The sequence below is a fragment of the Metopolophium dirhodum genome, chromosome 7 (assembly GCF_019925205.1).
Source record: "Metopolophium dirhodum isolate CAU chromosome 7, ASM1992520v1, whole genome shotgun sequence".
Classification (NCBI taxonomy): domain Eukaryota; kingdom Metazoa; phylum Arthropoda; class Insecta; order Hemiptera; family Aphididae; genus Metopolophium; species Metopolophium dirhodum.
The window spans coordinates 6383773-6404108 of NC_083566.1; the positions used below are offsets into that span (position 1 = coordinate 6383773).

General features: G+C 33.4%; 1 protein-coding gene across 2 annotated transcripts in view; it reads left to right on the forward strand.

Moving 5' to 3' along the window:
- LOC132948613 (tyrosine-protein kinase Dnt-like) overlaps positions 1-20336 on the forward strand; it is an 80657-nt gene that overhangs the window by 37248 nt on the left and 23073 nt on the right. For both annotated transcript variants that reach the window (XR_009665034.1, XM_061019160.1), the window contains exons 4-5: positions 11868-12135; positions 17232-17652. Coding sequence is in view for 1 of the 2 variants with exons in the window: in XM_061019160.1 (XP_060875143.1) it covers positions 11868-12135; positions 17232-17652 (689 nt within the window). In the remaining variant the exon portion in view is untranslated. The remainder of the gene's footprint in view (positions 1-11867; positions 12136-17231; positions 17653-20336) is intronic.

A 20336-nucleotide genomic window follows, 5' to 3' on the forward strand; every position in this document is an offset into this window, starting at 1 on the left:
AATTATATATTAAAACTTTTTTATTAAAATTACCTACCGTAATAAAATAATATTTTTCTTAAAAAATGGACATTCGTATGGAGCATTATATTTGTTGTATATAATTTGCTATTATTATATTGCATATATTTTTAAGTGACTAATAAGGCGTATAACTCTATTTTCCCAAGTTCTATAAAAACATACCTTGTATTTTTATGTAGGAACCAAGTATATATATTATGAGTATAAATCAACGGCATATAGTTATATGTGACAACACTTTTCGTAAGTAAAATTATTATTTTTAGGATGGTATTTTTTTTTATCGATCTTAATTTCAACTTATGGCAATTATAGTTAACTTTTAATTTACATTTATTTTTTAAAAAATTTGTTTGACAAATAAATTAATAATTGATACGATTTATAAAAAATAAATATGTTTATGTTGTAGTCCTAAAGGTAACCTAGAGGTCTGGTCCGTGTGCATGCCACTAGACGTTGTGTGAATTAGAAACAATTGTAGATGTGACATCATGCCTGTGTTAAAATGTGTTGCATACTGTTGCGTCCTGGAGTAAACCGTGTGTAGTGGAACAAATGAGCGTAGTCGATTTAGTAAAATTTCTTGGACGGCGATTTGTATCGGCAAAATGATATCACGAGTGTTGTGCGTGCGCACGTTCAATAACCACGACGGTCGTCTGCGATGTTTTTAGCAGTACAGACGGACAAGTACATTAGCAATGCTGACTTTCCACTATCAGAATATTGCAGATATAAATGGTTTTGCGGCAATCGCTAATTGAACATTTTGAACGGTTATATAGTATAACTATACTGTTGAGACGTGATGGTACTTAGATCATTGTTTAGGAAACAATAAAGAACCACTTTTATTGTTTATATAACCGACTAACTTAATAAACGAGCTCCGTGCCGTCGAAAACGTGCAAACTCTTCGCTATACGGGCCGGCTCGTTAAAAGTATAAAGAACCCTAGACATACCGTTATGGCATTATTTTTGTACTTCGTTTTTTTCCTCGCCTCTGCCACATCAATCGATATTACTCAATTTATTAAAAAAAAAGACCCATCAGAATATTATAATATTATGTAACGCGTAGGTATTATAGGTGTGTGTAGGTATTATATAGGTACCGGGGTGTGTTTACTGTTAAGTTAGAACTCGGGCGATATTCAAAAAACTTAATATGTTATTAAACTGTCACTTTTTGCTGAACTCTAAAAGTATTATATTGGATAGAAAAGCGACCGTAAAAAAAAACATTTAATTTTATTAGAATTCGCGTATAGTCTACGTTATTGTAAGTATGTACATGATAGTTTTATAAAACACCTGCTGCAACCATGATGTACTCGTAATACTGATATTATTATCCATTATTGAACTTTTATCCTGTAATTGTATTTTCTGATTTCACTGAGAATAGAGTCATTACCGTGAAAATATAGAACGTGCCTGAGAAAAAATGTATAATACGAAATTCGTGTTATCCTTATTGTTGTTTTATTCATTCATAAAGTTAACTGGATCTATATAGGCATTGTATAGTACACAATATTCACAAAATACAATATAACGAATGTGTGTCTATAATTATATTATATTAAATATTTAAAAAGTACAATACTATGCTACAGAGTGATCACGAAGTATGATACAAACACGTTTACAATAAATCAAAGTCACTGAACTAAATACATGGAACGCGTGCATTGTTCAAAATATGAACGTCATAGGAAGTCGCCATATGCATTCCAAGTCAATGGAAAACATGGTAAAATGTTATGTTATCTATGAAAATTGTTATCATTATCATAATATTAATGTTAAAAATCAAATCGGAATGCATATATATAGCGGCTCCCGTATGGTCTCATTTTACATATATGAGAATTATACATAATACGCATTCCATGTATTTAGTTCAGTCAGCAAAGTACAATTTATAATTATTAATTGCAATCTTTAATGTACTTATTACATTTTAATAAAATAAATTCAGAAAATTTAATTTCCTCGGTTGCTAGACGCGTGCAGGCGTCGTTTGAGAGGAAAACTATAGGTGAAACAGAAAGATATAGGTAAAGCAGTAAAATGTAATAATAAGCAAGTGTAGTACGACTCTGAAATTAACGCCAAACGCTAAAAATATGATTTTTCAGTCGAACTGGAAAATCACAATAACGTTTGAATCAATTTTAATAGACACTCTACGATTACATTTAAGGTTCGCTTAACGATAAAATTATAAATAGTAATAATTATTTGTACAATTGGTAAAAGTGCGTCGTAAATATCACATTGTACGTAATACCAATTTACCTAAATATTATTATTATTATACGAACAAAACGGACATAACGTTCTGCGTGATCGTCAACTTATAATAAACCAGATTCATAGAGGGCGGACCACCGTATTTTCGAGTTTTTTCGTATTACTAACACTAGGAAAATGGGAAATGAGAAATGACCCATCCCAGATAATGTATATAATATATATATATATATTAAAAACAAATGCGGACTTAAACCTTTTGATTTTTTTTCTTTTCATAAAAGGAGACATTTTTTTCTTCTATAATATATAGGTAGGTACAAAAAAGTAAAAACCTTCTTCCTCTAATTAGTTCTAATTATTATAAACTACCTGACAGTGCAGATTAAAAACAAACCGTATAGGCACCTATATATTATAAGAAATATAATGAAATGTACATGTATAACGGATAATATAAATTATGTATTAACTAAATGTGTCGCGCGGTGGACAGAAGGGTGCAGGCTGCATCAATATTTATACGCATATTTCGTGCTGTCGTCGTAATAACTAATAACTATACGCACAGCAGAATATAACAACAGGTACGTAATTACGCCACGAATTAATTGTTCCGCATCCGGTTCCGGTGCACCGCGGCCATTCCGGTGCGGGGTATAAAAAGTGTATTTTATTATTATTGCCATTTGCGGTGCAGGGGTCGCTCGAGGAGAAGACGGCGGCGACCAATTTAACGCGCCGCCAAATGGCCAGCAATCACGGGGTATCGCGTGACTCCTCTGCCGCCGCCGTTATATCGCGTATATGTATATATATATATATGTATTTATATAGGCGGTAACCGCTTCGGTATTAACCCGCGTCCTGGTAACCCGTAATCCCCGCGCCGACGCCGCACGGCGTTTTGCGGCCAGGTAATTTAACGCCATTAGACCCTTCCTCGGACGCCGCCGCGCCCCGCTCCCGCCGACAACTCGACGCTGTATTTATATTATATAGCCGTGCGCATATACCTCTTGGCGTAGCACATTGCCACCGTCGTCATCGTCGTGTTGCCACGACTAATTTTACATCGGGAAAAACCTCCCCTCCTCCCCCCAACCATCCTTCCTCCATATATACGCGCACCCTTCCGATCCTTTAGCCCTTATATATTATACTCGCGCGTTTGCCTTCCCAACTACTATATATTATTATGTACATGCGCGTCATTGTTGCGAGTATTCTCTATGGTTTTGGCCGACGAATTCAATAGCGCGTCTAAGGTATTTCCCAAATATAATATATATATTATATATACATAATACGGTTGTACACGATACGCCACTACAGACGACGATGGTCCCGTGTGAGAGGCGTGACCCGAAATGAGCGGGGGGGAGGAGGGTGGATGATGGACAAAAGCAAGAGTAGAAAACCGTGTTGGCGGCTGATGTGGACGAGTTGTGAAAAGCGTATGTTGCTTGTTCGCGTCGCCTCCGCACCCGAACAATATCTGTTTGGCCGCCGCGGCCATCACAACTTTTGATCCGCCGGCTGTAATATTCGTATTATAATATTATGCAATCTGAAATACCTTCCGTTTATGGGTACTTTAGTATTCGATGTGAAATCAACAACAAATACGAAATCTACGTTATTCTTCTTCTTTTTCTTCTATACTATACTTCTTGTTTTACTTTTATGCTTTGGCATTATAATTCTGTAGGGATTTCAGCGCCTTTGCCATTACTGTTCTCCAATCATCCCGGTCTCGTTTTCCATCTTTTCACAATCCACCACTTTCTTGGTTTTCCTTTAGGTCTTTTCCCCGCCGGTTACCATTTGATTGCTGATCTCACGCTGGTATTTTCTGCTTGTAGTGTGGCGTGGCCTTTGGCCACAAGAGTCTTCGGCTTTTAATGTAGCTTTTGTTATCAACGGTACTTGAGTGGTTTTTTTTAGCTCTGCAACTTTCTTTTCACTCTGTGTTTTTAATCATCTGTAACACACTGTGCCACATATCTCTCTAAATACCTTATTTTCGAAAGCAATGTTATTTAACTTAATCTATACTATCTATATTTATTATAGCTTAATCTTGGTTTCTCTAGGAACAATCTTGATTTAAACTATTTGAACAATGTAAAGTATGCCCTCACCCTCATTGTTAAAATATATAAGAAGCATAAAACAATCTATAATTCACCTTCATAAATAAAATACTAAACACATGATAAATAATATTATATAGTGTGAACTCTAACAAAATATCCCTCTATATTATAATTATTATTTCCGGAAATATCGAACTGCATGTCTGTGCCTATATCGATTAATAATAATATAGCTTTAATTTAGAATTTATGAGAATTCTCGGCTAGAATGATCAACAATTAATAGTACCTAATTATTCGTAGAGAGAATAATGAGAATGGTTTGATTCAAAAACGGAATAAAATTACAACTAAAAAGTTATAAATTTATTGGTGAACTTTGCAGCGAAAAAAATGCTATGATTTGAATAATAATATAAACCACAAGTTTTAGAAAAAAATCAAATAACTATAATAATAGATATGCATTTTGATGTGTATATCTACAGTATTGTCAAAAAAAATCAAACCGTTATTATAAAGTGTGTATTTAAGGGAATAGTTTTTTATTTAAATATTATTTTGTGTACTTATTAATGATTTTTAAAAAATTGAATTTTAAAGAATAAAATACTTTATTCATGTTCATACTGAAGAATTGCCGTATTTGAAGAATGGACCTTATCAGTGCAGTTGCAGGTTGTATAAATGTGTAATGTAGATATTTTCATTATTGTCACAGATAATACTATCTCCCAAATACGCTTACACCACGCTATATAAACGCGTATATGTTAATGTATTATGTCTCATGCCACGTGTGACGGATTAAGGGGAAATAAAATATGTATCTCAACGCGTTACCCACATCGACACCACCCTCCCAGTTGAAAGTACATCACATTACCAGCTAAAACTGGGGTCGTTATTGTATTTTTAATACTTGAAATTTAAAATAAATCATAGTAGGTACATATTTCATTTTATCATTTATCAATAATGGCATTGCTCCACATGTACCTGCATCTTTGACGTCATAGTTGTAAATCGACAATCACGTTAATATATATGTAGGTAAAAACAGTTATTAAAATTAATTGATGATAGAATAATAATTAATTCAAAATAAATAAGTTATAAAAAAAAATCTCCCAAAATTTGGAGCTATAATTAATTGTCTATCGGAACAGTTAGATAGCCTTATTAATATATTATATATTAAGACTCTAAAGACTATAGGCACAGTACCGAACTTCCACGCGTATGCGTTAGTCAAACGTACCACATTTTCGAGCCCACTAATATTATATCGAATTAGGCGTTTTTACGCCAACGTCATTATCTGTGTATTTTTTTTTATATATTTATTATTTAATAATTATTAAATTTACATTTATAAATACAAGATATATATTATTATGATTCCATGTGTGTGACGTTCAAATTAACAGATTTTAAACAATACGATCAATTGCAACTAAAATAATATATATTTTTATAATATTAAACACAAAAATATAAATACAAGAGGTAGGTACTTCTGTTTTATGTTTTGTTCCAATTTCAAAACCCCCTCCACATAAACCCATTTCGTGCAAGGCCCTAATTTGTATTTAATTGTCATTCAACTAAAATTCGACCCGTATACATAATACGATTTTATCGTGTCGTTTAATTATTATTTAATTAGTTCGCACGTACCTATAATGTTATCAACATTCATTATTTTTATTATTTCACAGCGTTTAATTGGTACTCATTTGTACTGAAATATCAAATAATTGTTTATTGTCAATAAATCGTAATAATATGTGGTTTGTACGGTGTATCGTATTATAATATATAATTACTCGTTTATATATTTCCATTCATAGTTGGTCCCTGCCTTCCGCCGTTATAAAATATATAATAATAAAAATAATGTTCAATACCTAGTTAGAAAAATAAACAAAAGTGTTAATTAAACGCCATTCTTCAGTGGTTTTATTGTTTAGTGTTGCAGCCTACAGGCTACAGGTACAATATTTAACAATCAACTGTAATTTTGTTGCCGTGCGATCCATGAATATAAAATGAATCATCGGTTCATGAAAATGTAAATATTTATATTATTGTACTATAGGTTTGTACGCTGAAAAAAGAATCATTTTTACATTATTAATTAAAATTAATTAGCGTACAGGCGTACAAAACCAATTAGGTGCGAGCATCCGCGGAAAACTTAATTTTTCCAACGTTCAGGTTAATGAAAACTGTTTACGAGACCTCGGTCAAAGGACCTTTTCAAAGAGTTTCAACGAGTTACTTCTCGTATTTCAAAAACGATTAATTTCTCGGAAATTCCATTAAACCATTATTAAACAATGCGACGTGATTAAATATGCATGTCGACAAGGGTCCCGCGTAAACTCTGCACGGAATCAATATACACCTATAGACATATCATATATTGTATACATGCATGGATATTATTATAGTGAAACCTGACGCAAACCGAAATAACAATATCTGATTACAAATATTTTAGTAATCAAAATTATAGTGAAGGTAATACTAGCATTGTGTATATATTTTACGATTTACATACTCAATGGTAATAGGTTTTAGGTAACGTAATAATTTTTCCTATACTTCTATAAATATACGAAACTACCTTTTGCCACTCTATAAGTTTAAGGTTATAGAAAAGGATATTGGAATGGTAGGTGGGACGACAATATAATAATATTAAATGGATTTTATAAATTATATTAGAATTAGTAGGTTACCTAGTTGTTCGTTTGTAGACTCCCGTGGTGTTTGAGTGATGTATTTATTTTTTAGACGATGGACGGAGAAAAGCAATATAGAGAACTAATAATTTGTTATTAATTAATACACATAATAAAAGGATAATATCTGTTTTGTGATATGATTATATTATGACTTTGATGTGGCCGGAACCCACTGCAGCGCATCGGTATAGATGCATACTGTGGCCGTTCGAATGGGAATAGTGCTAACTGCTAAGCTCATTTCATAAGGGTAATATTGTAATTATAGCGATAGCAACTACTCGTATTATTAATTATTCTAATATAATATTTTGATGAGTGGCTATCACATCGATAAACTTATAGATGCGAAAATGCATATAAATCTGTAACCCAACACAATATGGATACCATTGTTATTAACTGTATACATCGTTAAATCTCTTTTCTATCTTGTTTAGATGTTAGTTTCTCTATCGGCCAGAAGCTTCAGTGCGAGAGCGAAGTATAATATGCCGTGAAGTTAGTAATTCCGTATCCGTTTAATATCGATGAGCAATCATTACAATGGAATATATTTTTAACTTTTGAGTAATAATATACCTATTATTATCATTGCACGTAGGTACACTTGCTGATCGCGATTCGATGTGTGCGATTCCACATGAGCGTAGGGGGGGGCATTTTAACCCACCACCTACTAGTTTGAACATTGTATACTATGCGTATATATATTATATGGTGGATCCTAGTAGCTGTAATAGTGTATGATTAACTCCAGGGCTCCCAAAAGGGGGACTGTTGGACCGGCAGTTCAGGACCCCGGATATTTTAGGGGCCCGTTGAAATGAATTTGTAATTTTTGAAATTTTGATAAAAATACTTATTTTATATTAAATAATATTTTATAGGGCACGCGAAAACATTTAGTGCGAGGGCCCAACATTTGATGTACGGGGGGGGGGGGGGGGGCTGAATGTAACTCATAAAGCTTATACTGCCTTAGACATGTTTGGAATTATAGATGATCAATAATGATGGATATAGATGCCTGTAACTGGCAAATTTCTAAGTTTGTCCCCCATATAAAAAATAAATAATTTGATACACTGGTGAACTTTTACATGTCACAGTTCTATGTAGATACGTATTATCACATATTATATGAAATATATATATAAATCGTGTGTGCAATATAATATAATATTCTATTTTATTATCACAATATCATGCCTGCGATATTTTGTTTTTGTGTGAACCGCGTACACATACCTTACGACTTACGGTAGATGGAATGGTTTACACCCCCCACCCCCATAAATGTATACTGCGTGCTGCACAGTGTAATATTTTATATCAACTCACAATAACAAGGCTCGCAGACGCACTAAACACATATAATGTATCGCGATGACAGACGACAGTCGTGCTACATCTCATTGTTGTACCTACGGGTGTTATAATGTGTATTACATATTATGTGGATTACGATAACATGAGGTGTGAGCAGTTGTTTGTTGTACATATTATTATCATATTATGGGTGCGTATATCGTGTGGCCGGAAGGACGTTGAAGTCTGACGATAAAAATATCGTGGACGCTGTTATGCTCACACATCAGTGTATACTGTATATACTATAGTGGACACATATATATATATTTAGCATATATTCATATACTTTTTAGTGTAGGGCGTGAGTCGAACGGAAAAGGGATAAGTATTTTTAACGCCGCAAATACAGAAAACGGAGAAAAAAGGAGCAAGAACGAAAAAAAAATTGGTTAAAAAACAAATACACGTATAACGACTTTAGGCGAGTGCGGGGGGCGCCGCCGGAGAGACACAAACATTCGGTTACGTTTCGTGACAGCCACAAGCGACTCTGGGGTTTATTTACATACAAAGGTTGTCATCTTTCTCTCTCTCACTCTTTCTCTGTGTGTGTGTGTCTCTCCGAGTCTGTCTCGCGGGCTCTGTGTACACGAATGGTATAGTTGCGGAGGGTCGAGAAAATGGGATTCAATGGTCTATTCGCGCGCACTTTACCGTTTATATATATATATATACATTATACATGTATAGTACAGAGTTGGCGTGGTGGTGGCAGAGATGCTGAGGTATAGAGAGGTTATGCTGGGAGTGGGGGATTTGGCGCGCCGCGTGTGACACATGTGTCAGAAACAGGGTCGGAAATCTCGGCAAACTTATAGCCGCACGGGCCTGTTGCCCTCTCCACACCCCCCCCCTCTCTCGAAAAGGAGCTTTTGTAATCGCTTTATATAGGCTCTGCAGGAGGATGAGGAGGGAAAAGGTCTCGCGTACACACACACACACACGGACAGACGGACGGTGTGGAAAAAAACATTTACAAATATTTATATATATATTCGTAGGTATTATATATTACTCGTGAGCGTGTGTATATATGTGTGTGCGTGAACAATGTTTAACCCTAAAATATACTATTGTTGCGCCACGCGAAGGTGCATTATGCGCGTGCACACACGTACACGTCTCTCTTGTTGTTGTACCTATATATATACATATATACGGTAAGTTGTCTGCACCGCAGCAGTCGCACCGATGAACCGTCGCGCGCCCCACATACGCATGTTATATAGAATATTATTTATATTGTATATAGTTGACGACGAATACCTAACGATATTATAATAACGATATAATAGTTCATCCTCCCCGGCCGTCGCTCCTATAACGCATGCGACGGAATTATATTATATAGACGCGCCGCCGCCGCCGGTTCACATGACATAATATTATATTGTAATGTAATAATAATATGAAGCAATAGGTGTGATCAGTTTATATAATATAAATATAATAATATAATACACACAGGTATGGGTGACTGACGTGGGATTTACGCGATCCCTATTCTCTTCCCCGGCCCGCCCTACTCAGTACCGCGGTTCCCGGGAATAATTCGTCCCCACGAAACGCGTAAAAGTCGTTCGCAACGGCCCGGAACACTGCATCGCCACCGACGACTATACACATATAATATAATGATATGATATAATACACAACAATGATAATTGGACACGAGCCTAAGTCCCGTGTCAAACTTACACCACCACCACCACCACCACCACCTCCACCTCCACCAACGCCGCACGGCTCCCTCAGCCAATATTATACACGTCGGATTACTTTCGTTTTCATTTTTCGTATCCCCCAGACGTCCCGAGGTGGTGGTGGGGCTGCTGCTGTTGCTGTTGCTCTGGTTCCCCGGAAAAAAAGGGTCTATATCATTATATTATCCTACCTCGTATAAACGGGACGATAATGGTTTTTCGAGGGTCTTGTAACGAACGGAATCGCTGCAGTCCCTTATTATTATCGCCGTTGAATTACCTTTCGGAATGTACATAATGTATAATATACGCATATAATATAATATATGACGAAACGACCGTGGTGGTCAACGGCGAGCTTCGATTATCAAAGTTTTCATTTCCTGCGCTTGTTTTGTAGACTCGATTTTTAAAACTTTCCACCTTTCTACCGCTGATGTACTGCGGTCTGCGAAAAGTTGTATATACCTAGTTTTTTACTCTAAGCAAATGAAATGTTTCGCATAAACGGTTCTTCGTTAATATAAATTTAAATTAATTTTATTGCATTTATTTCAATGTGAAAGATACTAACTTAAAAGAATTTATCGACAAATAAAACGTATGCTACGGATTTGATCAACCGTGGAATACTTTTTCATATCGAATTTTATTTATTGTTTGAATTCAACGGTTTAAAAATATTGCATTCGATTATATAGTATATAGTATATTAATATATATGGATATTCAGATTATGGTATTATGTATTAAATTAATTTTTAACATTTTGTATTAAACACGGGTGTTAAGTATGATATGGAAACCTTGATGAACGACAGTCAATATATACACATTATATATTAATAATGAAAAGAAGGTTTATTGATACGTAATAATTGGAATTCATTTAAGCGGAATCTTTAAACACTTATTCTGAGATAAAGAGAGAAACAATGAATTTATACAACAAAGATCACAAATATTCTATTTCAAAAGCTTTAGGTTTCTTTGGTTTGTTATAATAATACTTTATGATATTATTACGATGTTGATTGTAGATATTTTTCATTCCAATAAGAAATAAGCATACTCTTAACTTTTAAGTACGTTTATTCGGATGTTTATAACAAAGAAGTGTAGACACTACATTTTTATAGAATAATTACATTAATTTGCACAGAAAAATGATACTGATGTACCAATATATTCTTATGATAATATGTACAATGTACATTGTACATTTTGTAAATTATATTTCAGTCTGCTGCTTACGTAAACAATATTTTACGAAGCTGTATTGATTAAATGTAGTAGGTATAATTGTTTTAACATTAAACACTTACGTATTATCCCAAAAAGTATGAACATTTTTGAAAATATTTTTGTACTTACATAATTTGAAGTCATAAAAATAAATACTTATATAATAGGTATAATATTTAAAAAAAATGTTTTAATCTTTTTACTTTTTAAAATGACGGCAATACGGCATAATATGTTATATTATTACATCAAATTAATTTTGAACCAGTAGTCAATTAGATAGTTTTTTGGTTTGTCGAAATTCTTTTCCAATTTCCGTTTTTGCAGTTTATCTATTCAGTACCTATGTACATAATAATATTATTAAACGATACCTATAATTAATATTTTATTTTCGTTTCGCAGTTACCGTACACGTGGAACGTGGAGTCCAACAACGGTATAGCGATGAAGAAACCGGAACTGGACATCCCGGAATCAGGCTGGGTACCGTCTCACGTCCAGGTGTTCCGGCTCAAGATGCCGTGCACGGGCGTAGTGAGCTCCGAGGTGCACGTTTTGCTCACTATCAACATAACCGCGGTTAACCCCAAACACGGCGACGTGTCGCTGGTGTTCCACCGAAACAAGATATGTCTGAAGACCACCGATATGCTATTGGACGCGCTCATCGGTAATGACAACGTTATATTAATCGTGTTATCGTTGTTCGCCTTTATCTCACGCAATAACGATTTAAGATAGTCTCTTAAATTGTGATTATTAGTGAAGTGGTGCACAACCATATAATAATATTATTTTTATCCTTGCGCTCAACCTCATCATATATTCATATCCGTAACCATTCCGTGTTCCGTGATATCCCCTTTATATTATCAGTTGTTTATCCACTTTCCCTCTGAACCAACCTGTCCGCCTTCGACTTTTACAAATCAAACTTCAATGCCTGCTATACAGATACATTCTCACGGACAACCGAATCTAAACACTTGAAGTTCTCTCAACCCGGGTTATGAGTCGACCCTCCAAGCTTGTATAATTATTATTATCATGATTATTGTTGGTGTAACCGTTCATAACTGATGATTATACTGCGCTGCATCGCTGGTATTTGAGACTCGAGTGGATTTGTTCGTCCAGTGCCGATGTACAAACTCGTTTATGCGGTTCTTCCCGCCCCCTTTACAACATTGTCTAACGCCTCGAACCATCCCGGGGCACTGTTACACTTTCGGCCCGTTTTGCATTTCAAATTACTCGCATTGTGGTGTATTTGAACTACGCATTGCCTTTGAAGTGGAGTTCCTGCCGGCGGTTACGTTAGGTCGATCGAACCGCCACCGTCAAAGGTTATATGCACGGTAGTGGCGTCAGTTGTTGGTGATGAGGGGTGGAACGGAACTCGGATACACATAATATAGGTGTGTATATAATATATATATATATATAATATATATATATATACAAAATAATAATAATAATAATAATAATAATACGAGCATGGAGGTGCAGATTAGACTGTTCGATAATAATTAATCTGACGCAGAGTGCCGGGGGGCAGTGCACGCCGACTACGATTTAATTAATTAAAACTACTACGCAAAATAAAGTTCGAATATACGGTGTATTATGTCTCTTCGTTTTGAAACGCATAAAACTGTTTTGTGCGCCAGACAGACGTTTTAATTTTCATTATTGTTTACGGTTTGTCGGCGCGGCGTGTATAGTTATACCATAGGTTCGATAGCGCGTAGCAATCGATACAAAATGTATACCACATAATATTATCGTGACGTAGTATTATGAATACTTGTATAGATATTACTATATTATGTTAAAATATAATATTATACAAAGTCGTTTTTTTATCAATAACCATTCATTATTTTGGTAATTTTTTGTAGGTACTCTCCAAAATAATGTTCTTACATAGTTTGAAGTAGGACATTTTAAATATTGTACAACACGTGCACTGCATTTTTGAAAAAAAATATCTGACTTTTTTTATGATAAGTGAGAACTGACAATTAAACTTAACTATAAAGTATATCGAATACATTTAAAGCTCTAAGTTTGCATAAAAGTAAAGGTTGTATTTAAAATATTAAAAATAGAAAATAGATTTATAAAATTGTAAATTCGATCTTGTTTCCAAAATTGTAATTTTGTTTGTCCTTCAAACTGTATTAGCAAGCTTTTTGAAATAAACACAAAATTCAACTGAAATAATGATAGCTTGTGTTATCTATTATAATAATTACCTTATGGCTTATACATTATTATTAAACGCGGCCAAAATGCCGCAGTGATGTAAAATCTAATAACAATGATATGATTATTATTATTACTATGATGATGGCCTACTACATATTGCACGAGCAGTCGTGATTTTGTAATTTGTTGTATGACAATGTAGTATATTATGACGATGATTATCATGATGATGATCTGATTATAATTATTGATTCAAGTCATTTTAAATAACGGAGGTGGTGCGCTCATGTTAAATATTATCTGATTTTAACATGGCACAGTTGAGTTTTTGTTAAACAATATACAATGATGGTATTAATATAAATAATTCAATACGATTTAATTAAAACATTGTCATTGAACTAACTTCAATAATATCTTTCTTTTTTTTTAACATTAATTGTTTATTATACAACATGTATTATATTTACAATAAATGTAAGGGAAGGGCGTAATTGGGTGACTTGTCAAAGAGGCCACTTGATGAAACTTCCAGCAGCGGGAATTTGAATATTTATTCAAATTATAAGTTATGATACGATAGTTTGCGATAGTGGCAATGTGACATAGTAGATGGGATAGATGATGATTAGGTGACTAAAAGATTTCAGTTGAACGGTGAAGTATCTTTCTTCTAGATAACATTTTACAGTAAGGAAATAGTAAGGTATAAGGATAGATCTATGTTTAAATAGATGGCTGAAATGCCAACCTCTGTCAAACGTTTTTGCCATCACAGTTGTTAGATCTAATCGAGGTAAGTAATTTTTTTAGATAATTTGTTTTGGTGGGTAATGTTCTTTGCCAATGGCACGAGATTTTGTTTCTCGAGCTGCTTCTGGTACGAGCGTTGTGTACATGTGAGAGAATTCACTGATGTGTCTATGTTCTCAATGGATTTTAAAGTTAGCTTGATCGTCTAGACTTCTATAGAGTTTGTATCAATATTAGTTAATTTGATCATTCTGTCCTGGATTAGGTTAGGTTTGGTTGGTTTGTGTAGAGGAGTGTAAATGAAACTGGAGAGTTGTTTGAGGGTGATTCATTATGGCTGGCTATAAGACCGTAAAGACTATTATTATTGATGCATTTATACGTGGTGTATCCTTTGTAGTTTGCTTGGTGAGCTACTTAACATAGAATACATTTTTCAAGGAGGTATATAGATTTTGTGCAAGATGAACATGGATGATTTTTCCCGCTCAAGAAATATATTGGGGAGTGAGCACAATACGTTCTGAAGTAATCTTACGACTGGTATAATTTGGAGTATTTTTATGAGCATATTCTACCTTAATATTTGTATGAAGCATAGAGATGACGGAAAAATTCCCTTTGTTATTTCCATCAGGTTCATGATCAACTAATCTAAATTCTTCATATTATATCACATTTTTTTATCTTTGTAATTTCTTTGACAATTCGATTGTTAAGGAATTCAGTTGGAGATACAGTTTCGTTGATATTTTTCACTGCCGGCATACTACCACGATCGTCCACATTTTACCACATGATCGATTGGAAGTTGATATAAATAATGACATTATTATTTCTTCGTTCATTGGAGATTGTGTATGTTTCAAGAAAGGATTTTCACTACACATCGAGTTGGCTCAATTTACTTTAAAATGTGTATTCTATTTGGTTAAAAGCTATTAAGATTTAAAAATAATGCCTAAACATATGATATATATCTCGGGAACCAAATAATAAACGTGTGTATACTGTTACAGGATCCACACGTAATTGATACATGCTTTTTTGATTTTCTTTTTTCCCCCATTAATAATATTTTGTCACGTATTCAGTGATAAAGTAATTATGTTGTTTAATGTATTTTCTCTAATAATAGAATCATGAAAAATAGAATTATGATAAATATGTATTAATCGTAAGTTGTGTGTAACTTCAATAATAATTTTAGTAAAGTTTGTATAATTTTCGTTTGTGAAAACAAGCATTATAAATGCGTCATAATCTCATTAAAATCACTAATTTATTTTCTACTCTATACGTCTATAATTAATATTAGATACCTACATAATATTATTATAGTGTTTATTTAAGCCACAAAATTAATTTTTGATTATTCATATTAAACTAAATCATTGATTTTCCACATGAGTGAACTACAATATATAATCAATGCTTATATAATTGATTTAACCAGTTAACCAGTTAAACAAAAATGTTTTTACAATACATTTTTAAAATGACGAACAAACAGTTGTAAAATAAAATGTACATTGTTAATTTTAATAAATCAAGGTTTTTGACGTTGTTATAATATACTGAATACAAGTACCAATATTAACTTATTAGTAAAACTAAAAATCTACTCCCATGCAACAATTAATAACTATGATAAGTATTTATTTCGCCATGGAGTTAGCTACAGATAATATATGGTACATACCAATGAATAAAGCTATATATTTTGTTTGTTTCATTTGCATTATAAGTCCTACCAGAAATAAACCCTATTATATTCGTATGGTCGTTCTAACCTATTGTCGTTCGTGTTGTTTTAACGGGCTAGCAAATTATCTAGACTTTAAATGATTAGGAGATAGTGTGGTTATTGCTAGACTGTTTCGTGTTGATTATGACTTTATTTTTTCCGTCCGGTAAGAAGTGAAAATCGTTATGAAAACAAATACTTATACACAGATGTAGCAGCGTAGTTATTCGCGTCCAACACAAGTGGCGGCGTTAATTTGATTTGAACCGAACAAAAGGTTAAAGAAACGAACATTTTATCAAACCCAAAAGAAGTTTTATCAGTTTTGTGTCCACAAAACATTTTGTTGTTATAGTTGCAATTTGCGGGTTGTTAATAAACGTCAAACAATATTTTATATCAACACACACACACACACACACACACACACACACACACACACACACACACACACACACACATATATATATTATATATATACCAGTATACCACTGACTATAAATGATCAGTTAGAACGGCTGCAGTCCGCACAGGAAATGGGCTCGTCGCTGCGGTCGCAGTACTGACAGTACTGTGGTAATACAAGACGTGTCCGGGTCCACCTAATGGCTAATAATATAGTAATATAGACTCTAGCTGCTTGGTACAATAAAATATAATCATAATCATAACATTCATAACTATTAAATGAAGATGTAGTTTAAAGGATATCACAACTAGGTATACCCATCGTGTTTTGTCGTTGCCAAGTAAAATTTAGTACTTACTGCAGATTGCAGAAGCGTGGATTAAGACAGTTCATGCCAGGCTGTTAGTCGGAAAATTATCTAGGATGACTCAAATTATAGGGTGAAGTGACTACAATATTATTACTCTGCCCCCCCCCCCCCCAAAAAAAAAAAAGAAAAAAAACCCAATCTGTTTGTAAGATTTTGGTTTTCGTTATAGTTATAGTAGGAGGGATTCTAAGCCCGTCCAATGCGGTCGTAAATCGAACTGACCTGAAATGATTTGTTGTCGTTAAAATGTATAAAAAACCTCGTGTGTGTCCATAGGCAAGGATGGTTCGCTGGATACCAACCTGATCGACGGATTACCCCCGGGCCAACAGCAACAGCTTCCACAGCAGCCTGCAGCCCAACCACCGCCGCCACCGCAGCCGCCACGATCGCAACCAAGCGACGATCACAAGAACGATAAGACTTTGGTGCTGCAACCGTCTTACGGTGGTTCGGGTGCCACTGCAGTGCAGGTCGCCACTGCTGTGGTCACCACTGGCGGGGGAAATACCGCATTGACTTCACCCAAACGTGGCGACGAAGCGCCCGAAGAGTTGGTGCCCGCGCACGGTGCGTTCTTCTTTGCGCTCGGGTGCGGGTCTGCACTCATAGTCACACTGGTGGGCGTCACATTCGCCCTTGCTTACAAGCGTACAAACAAATCGCTGCTCAGGTCCAAGTCCAAAGAATCGTTGCAGTGAGTATATCTACGTTATATTATAATAATACAATATTACAATAATAATTATAATAGTTTATACCTACGCGTTAATACAAAGGAAATATATTCTTATCAATTATTCAGATAACTATTGATAATACATAATATATTCGAACTATGATGGAAACAATGTTGCTTCAATTGCTGTGTTTTTGACGCTTACACTTGTCTACTAACTAAGCAATATAATTTTATCCGTAAGATTAATAAGAAAAAGTATTCAAAATTATAATATAATATAAAAACTCGAATAATCCGTACATCCAATTAATATGGTCGATGAATCCAAATATGATACAACTGCAGTTTAAAAAATCTAATTTTTTTAATAACTTTGATTAATATAATACAATATATTAACCATAACGTCGTAGAATATACGTGATTGTTCTGGTAACTTTTAAACGACGCTGTGACTTCCGGGTCTACCATATGTTATGATATATATAGTATTGTGGTAGAAAGTTTACGACAAACTTCTTTTTTGAAGCCATCACAAAAAATGGTTTCCGAGCAAAGAAACTTTAAAAGTTGGTTTTTTATTGTCTCAATACAAAGGCGCGTTAGAATAAAAATAAAAACCAACACTGACCAAATCGTTATTTTCATTATCTTAATTTTCGTCCTATTCTTACTTTTTGCGATTTCGAGTGTGCTAGTATTTAATCGATTGCAAATTCATAATAACCGTAATGCTTTGTACTTGTATAATACTACCATTTTTGGTTTATCACATTGAATATAGACTACAATCATTAATGCTCATTACATTTTGTAAATTGTAGCATAGTAACTTGGTAATAACTTATTATTCTAACTTTATTTTACGAATTCTAATGACTCGTAAAGATCCATTAATATACTTTTTTTCTTTCAAAATTCTCATGAAATAACAATATAGCATCAAACTTGGTTGTTCTTGGTTATAAAATATAAACGTTGTGCGTATTTTTATTAGAGATTTAAAATCAATGTTGCATTTAGAGAAATACTACATACTACGTAGGTATGTGTTTTTTTCAAACTTTTTATTTCATTATGACTATACGTCTGGAAACAAAGTTCTTTTGGCAGCCCCCTATATAGCATTATTGCACTCTTATTCTCTATTTCAGGCCAAATACGCAATATAAAATAATTACCTAATTGCTTTGAGTCAGGCACTATTTCATTTTATTAGTTTTGTCAAACTAACATGTATAAGAAACTTTTATACTTCTTTTTACAATAGTTGACAATGGATATTATTTACAATGGCATCTGAAGATGTATACTAAATAATTGGATTGAACTTAACATTATATAACTACTATTTAAAACGATCTACATTAATCCTTTTCTTAAATATATCTACATTTAATCGTAACAATAGGTTTATTAGTTCTATGTTTTCAGACTTTATTTATATATCAACTCATGATCTCGATATTTGTCCTGGTTAGGTCTTGATAGACTCTGGTTTGGTCTTGATAAATGTAACTCACCTGTAACTATATAGGTTTTAAGTGCGATGAATTTTTTTTTTTTTTGTGTCTGTCATCACCTTTTAGGACAGTAAAAATGCTTGAATTTTCTTCAACAGTAACTTTTCTGATAGGAAAGTGAATCTAGTTGGTACTTTGAGGGGTCAAAAGTAAACATTTCCCAGTAGTTTTCAAAAGCGACGTGAAAAACAAAAGAAAAATTAAGGGAAAAAGAGAACTTTTACGCAAAATCTGATTTTGAGAAAATCGATTTTGGTTTTTGGTGCAACTTTAAAACAAATAACCATAGATATATGAAAATTTTATAGAATGTTTATATTTTCATTTTCTATACACCATACAATTTTGAAAATATTTTGACTCTTTTTGAGCTGTTTACGGACATTGTCAGTTTTCAATTTTTTTAGTTTTTTTTCTATAAATATCAATAAAATATTATTTGTTGGGTAAAAAAACTTGAAAATTTACTGCAAGGCTCCTGATATATTGTTAAAATAACAGTTGAAAAATATTAAAAATACATAGGCACAATTTTTTTTTATAAGCATTTAAAGTTCAAATTTTGACAAAATGTATTCAGTTTAAAATTTAATAATTATTTTGTAGTTAAAAATTTATAAAATGTTCAACTTTTATAGCTAAGGATTGAAAATTTAAAACAAGGCTCCACGTAAATAGGTTATATATAAATTACTTTATTCACAATAATATCATCATAATTATCATAGCTAGGCTGACTGACCCTTTTCGCTAAGAATCATTTTCTTATACAATAATATTATATCATTGAATTCAAATTTAACACCATCCATTACAGTGACCCACTTGTAACCTACTGTACAGCAGAGTGACATCCACTTACCCACTTTTTTTAAATTACTTCATATCGTGGTTTTCAGTTGATTTTTTACCGTGTGTTTGTTTTTGTGTGCATTTAAATACCTATAGTTCTGTAATTTTTATTGCATATATTTTGAGACTGTATTACTGCAATTTAAATTTGAGTGATTTTAGATTCAGGCTTACAGGCTTACAATACTATTATGATAAAATAGTTCATAAATATAGGTGCTCCGCGCTTCATTACGATAACTATATCAATCGATTTAGTAATTTTTTTTGATAAAGGTATGTTTCAGCATTTACACTATTATTTACATATTCAAATCGTTATAG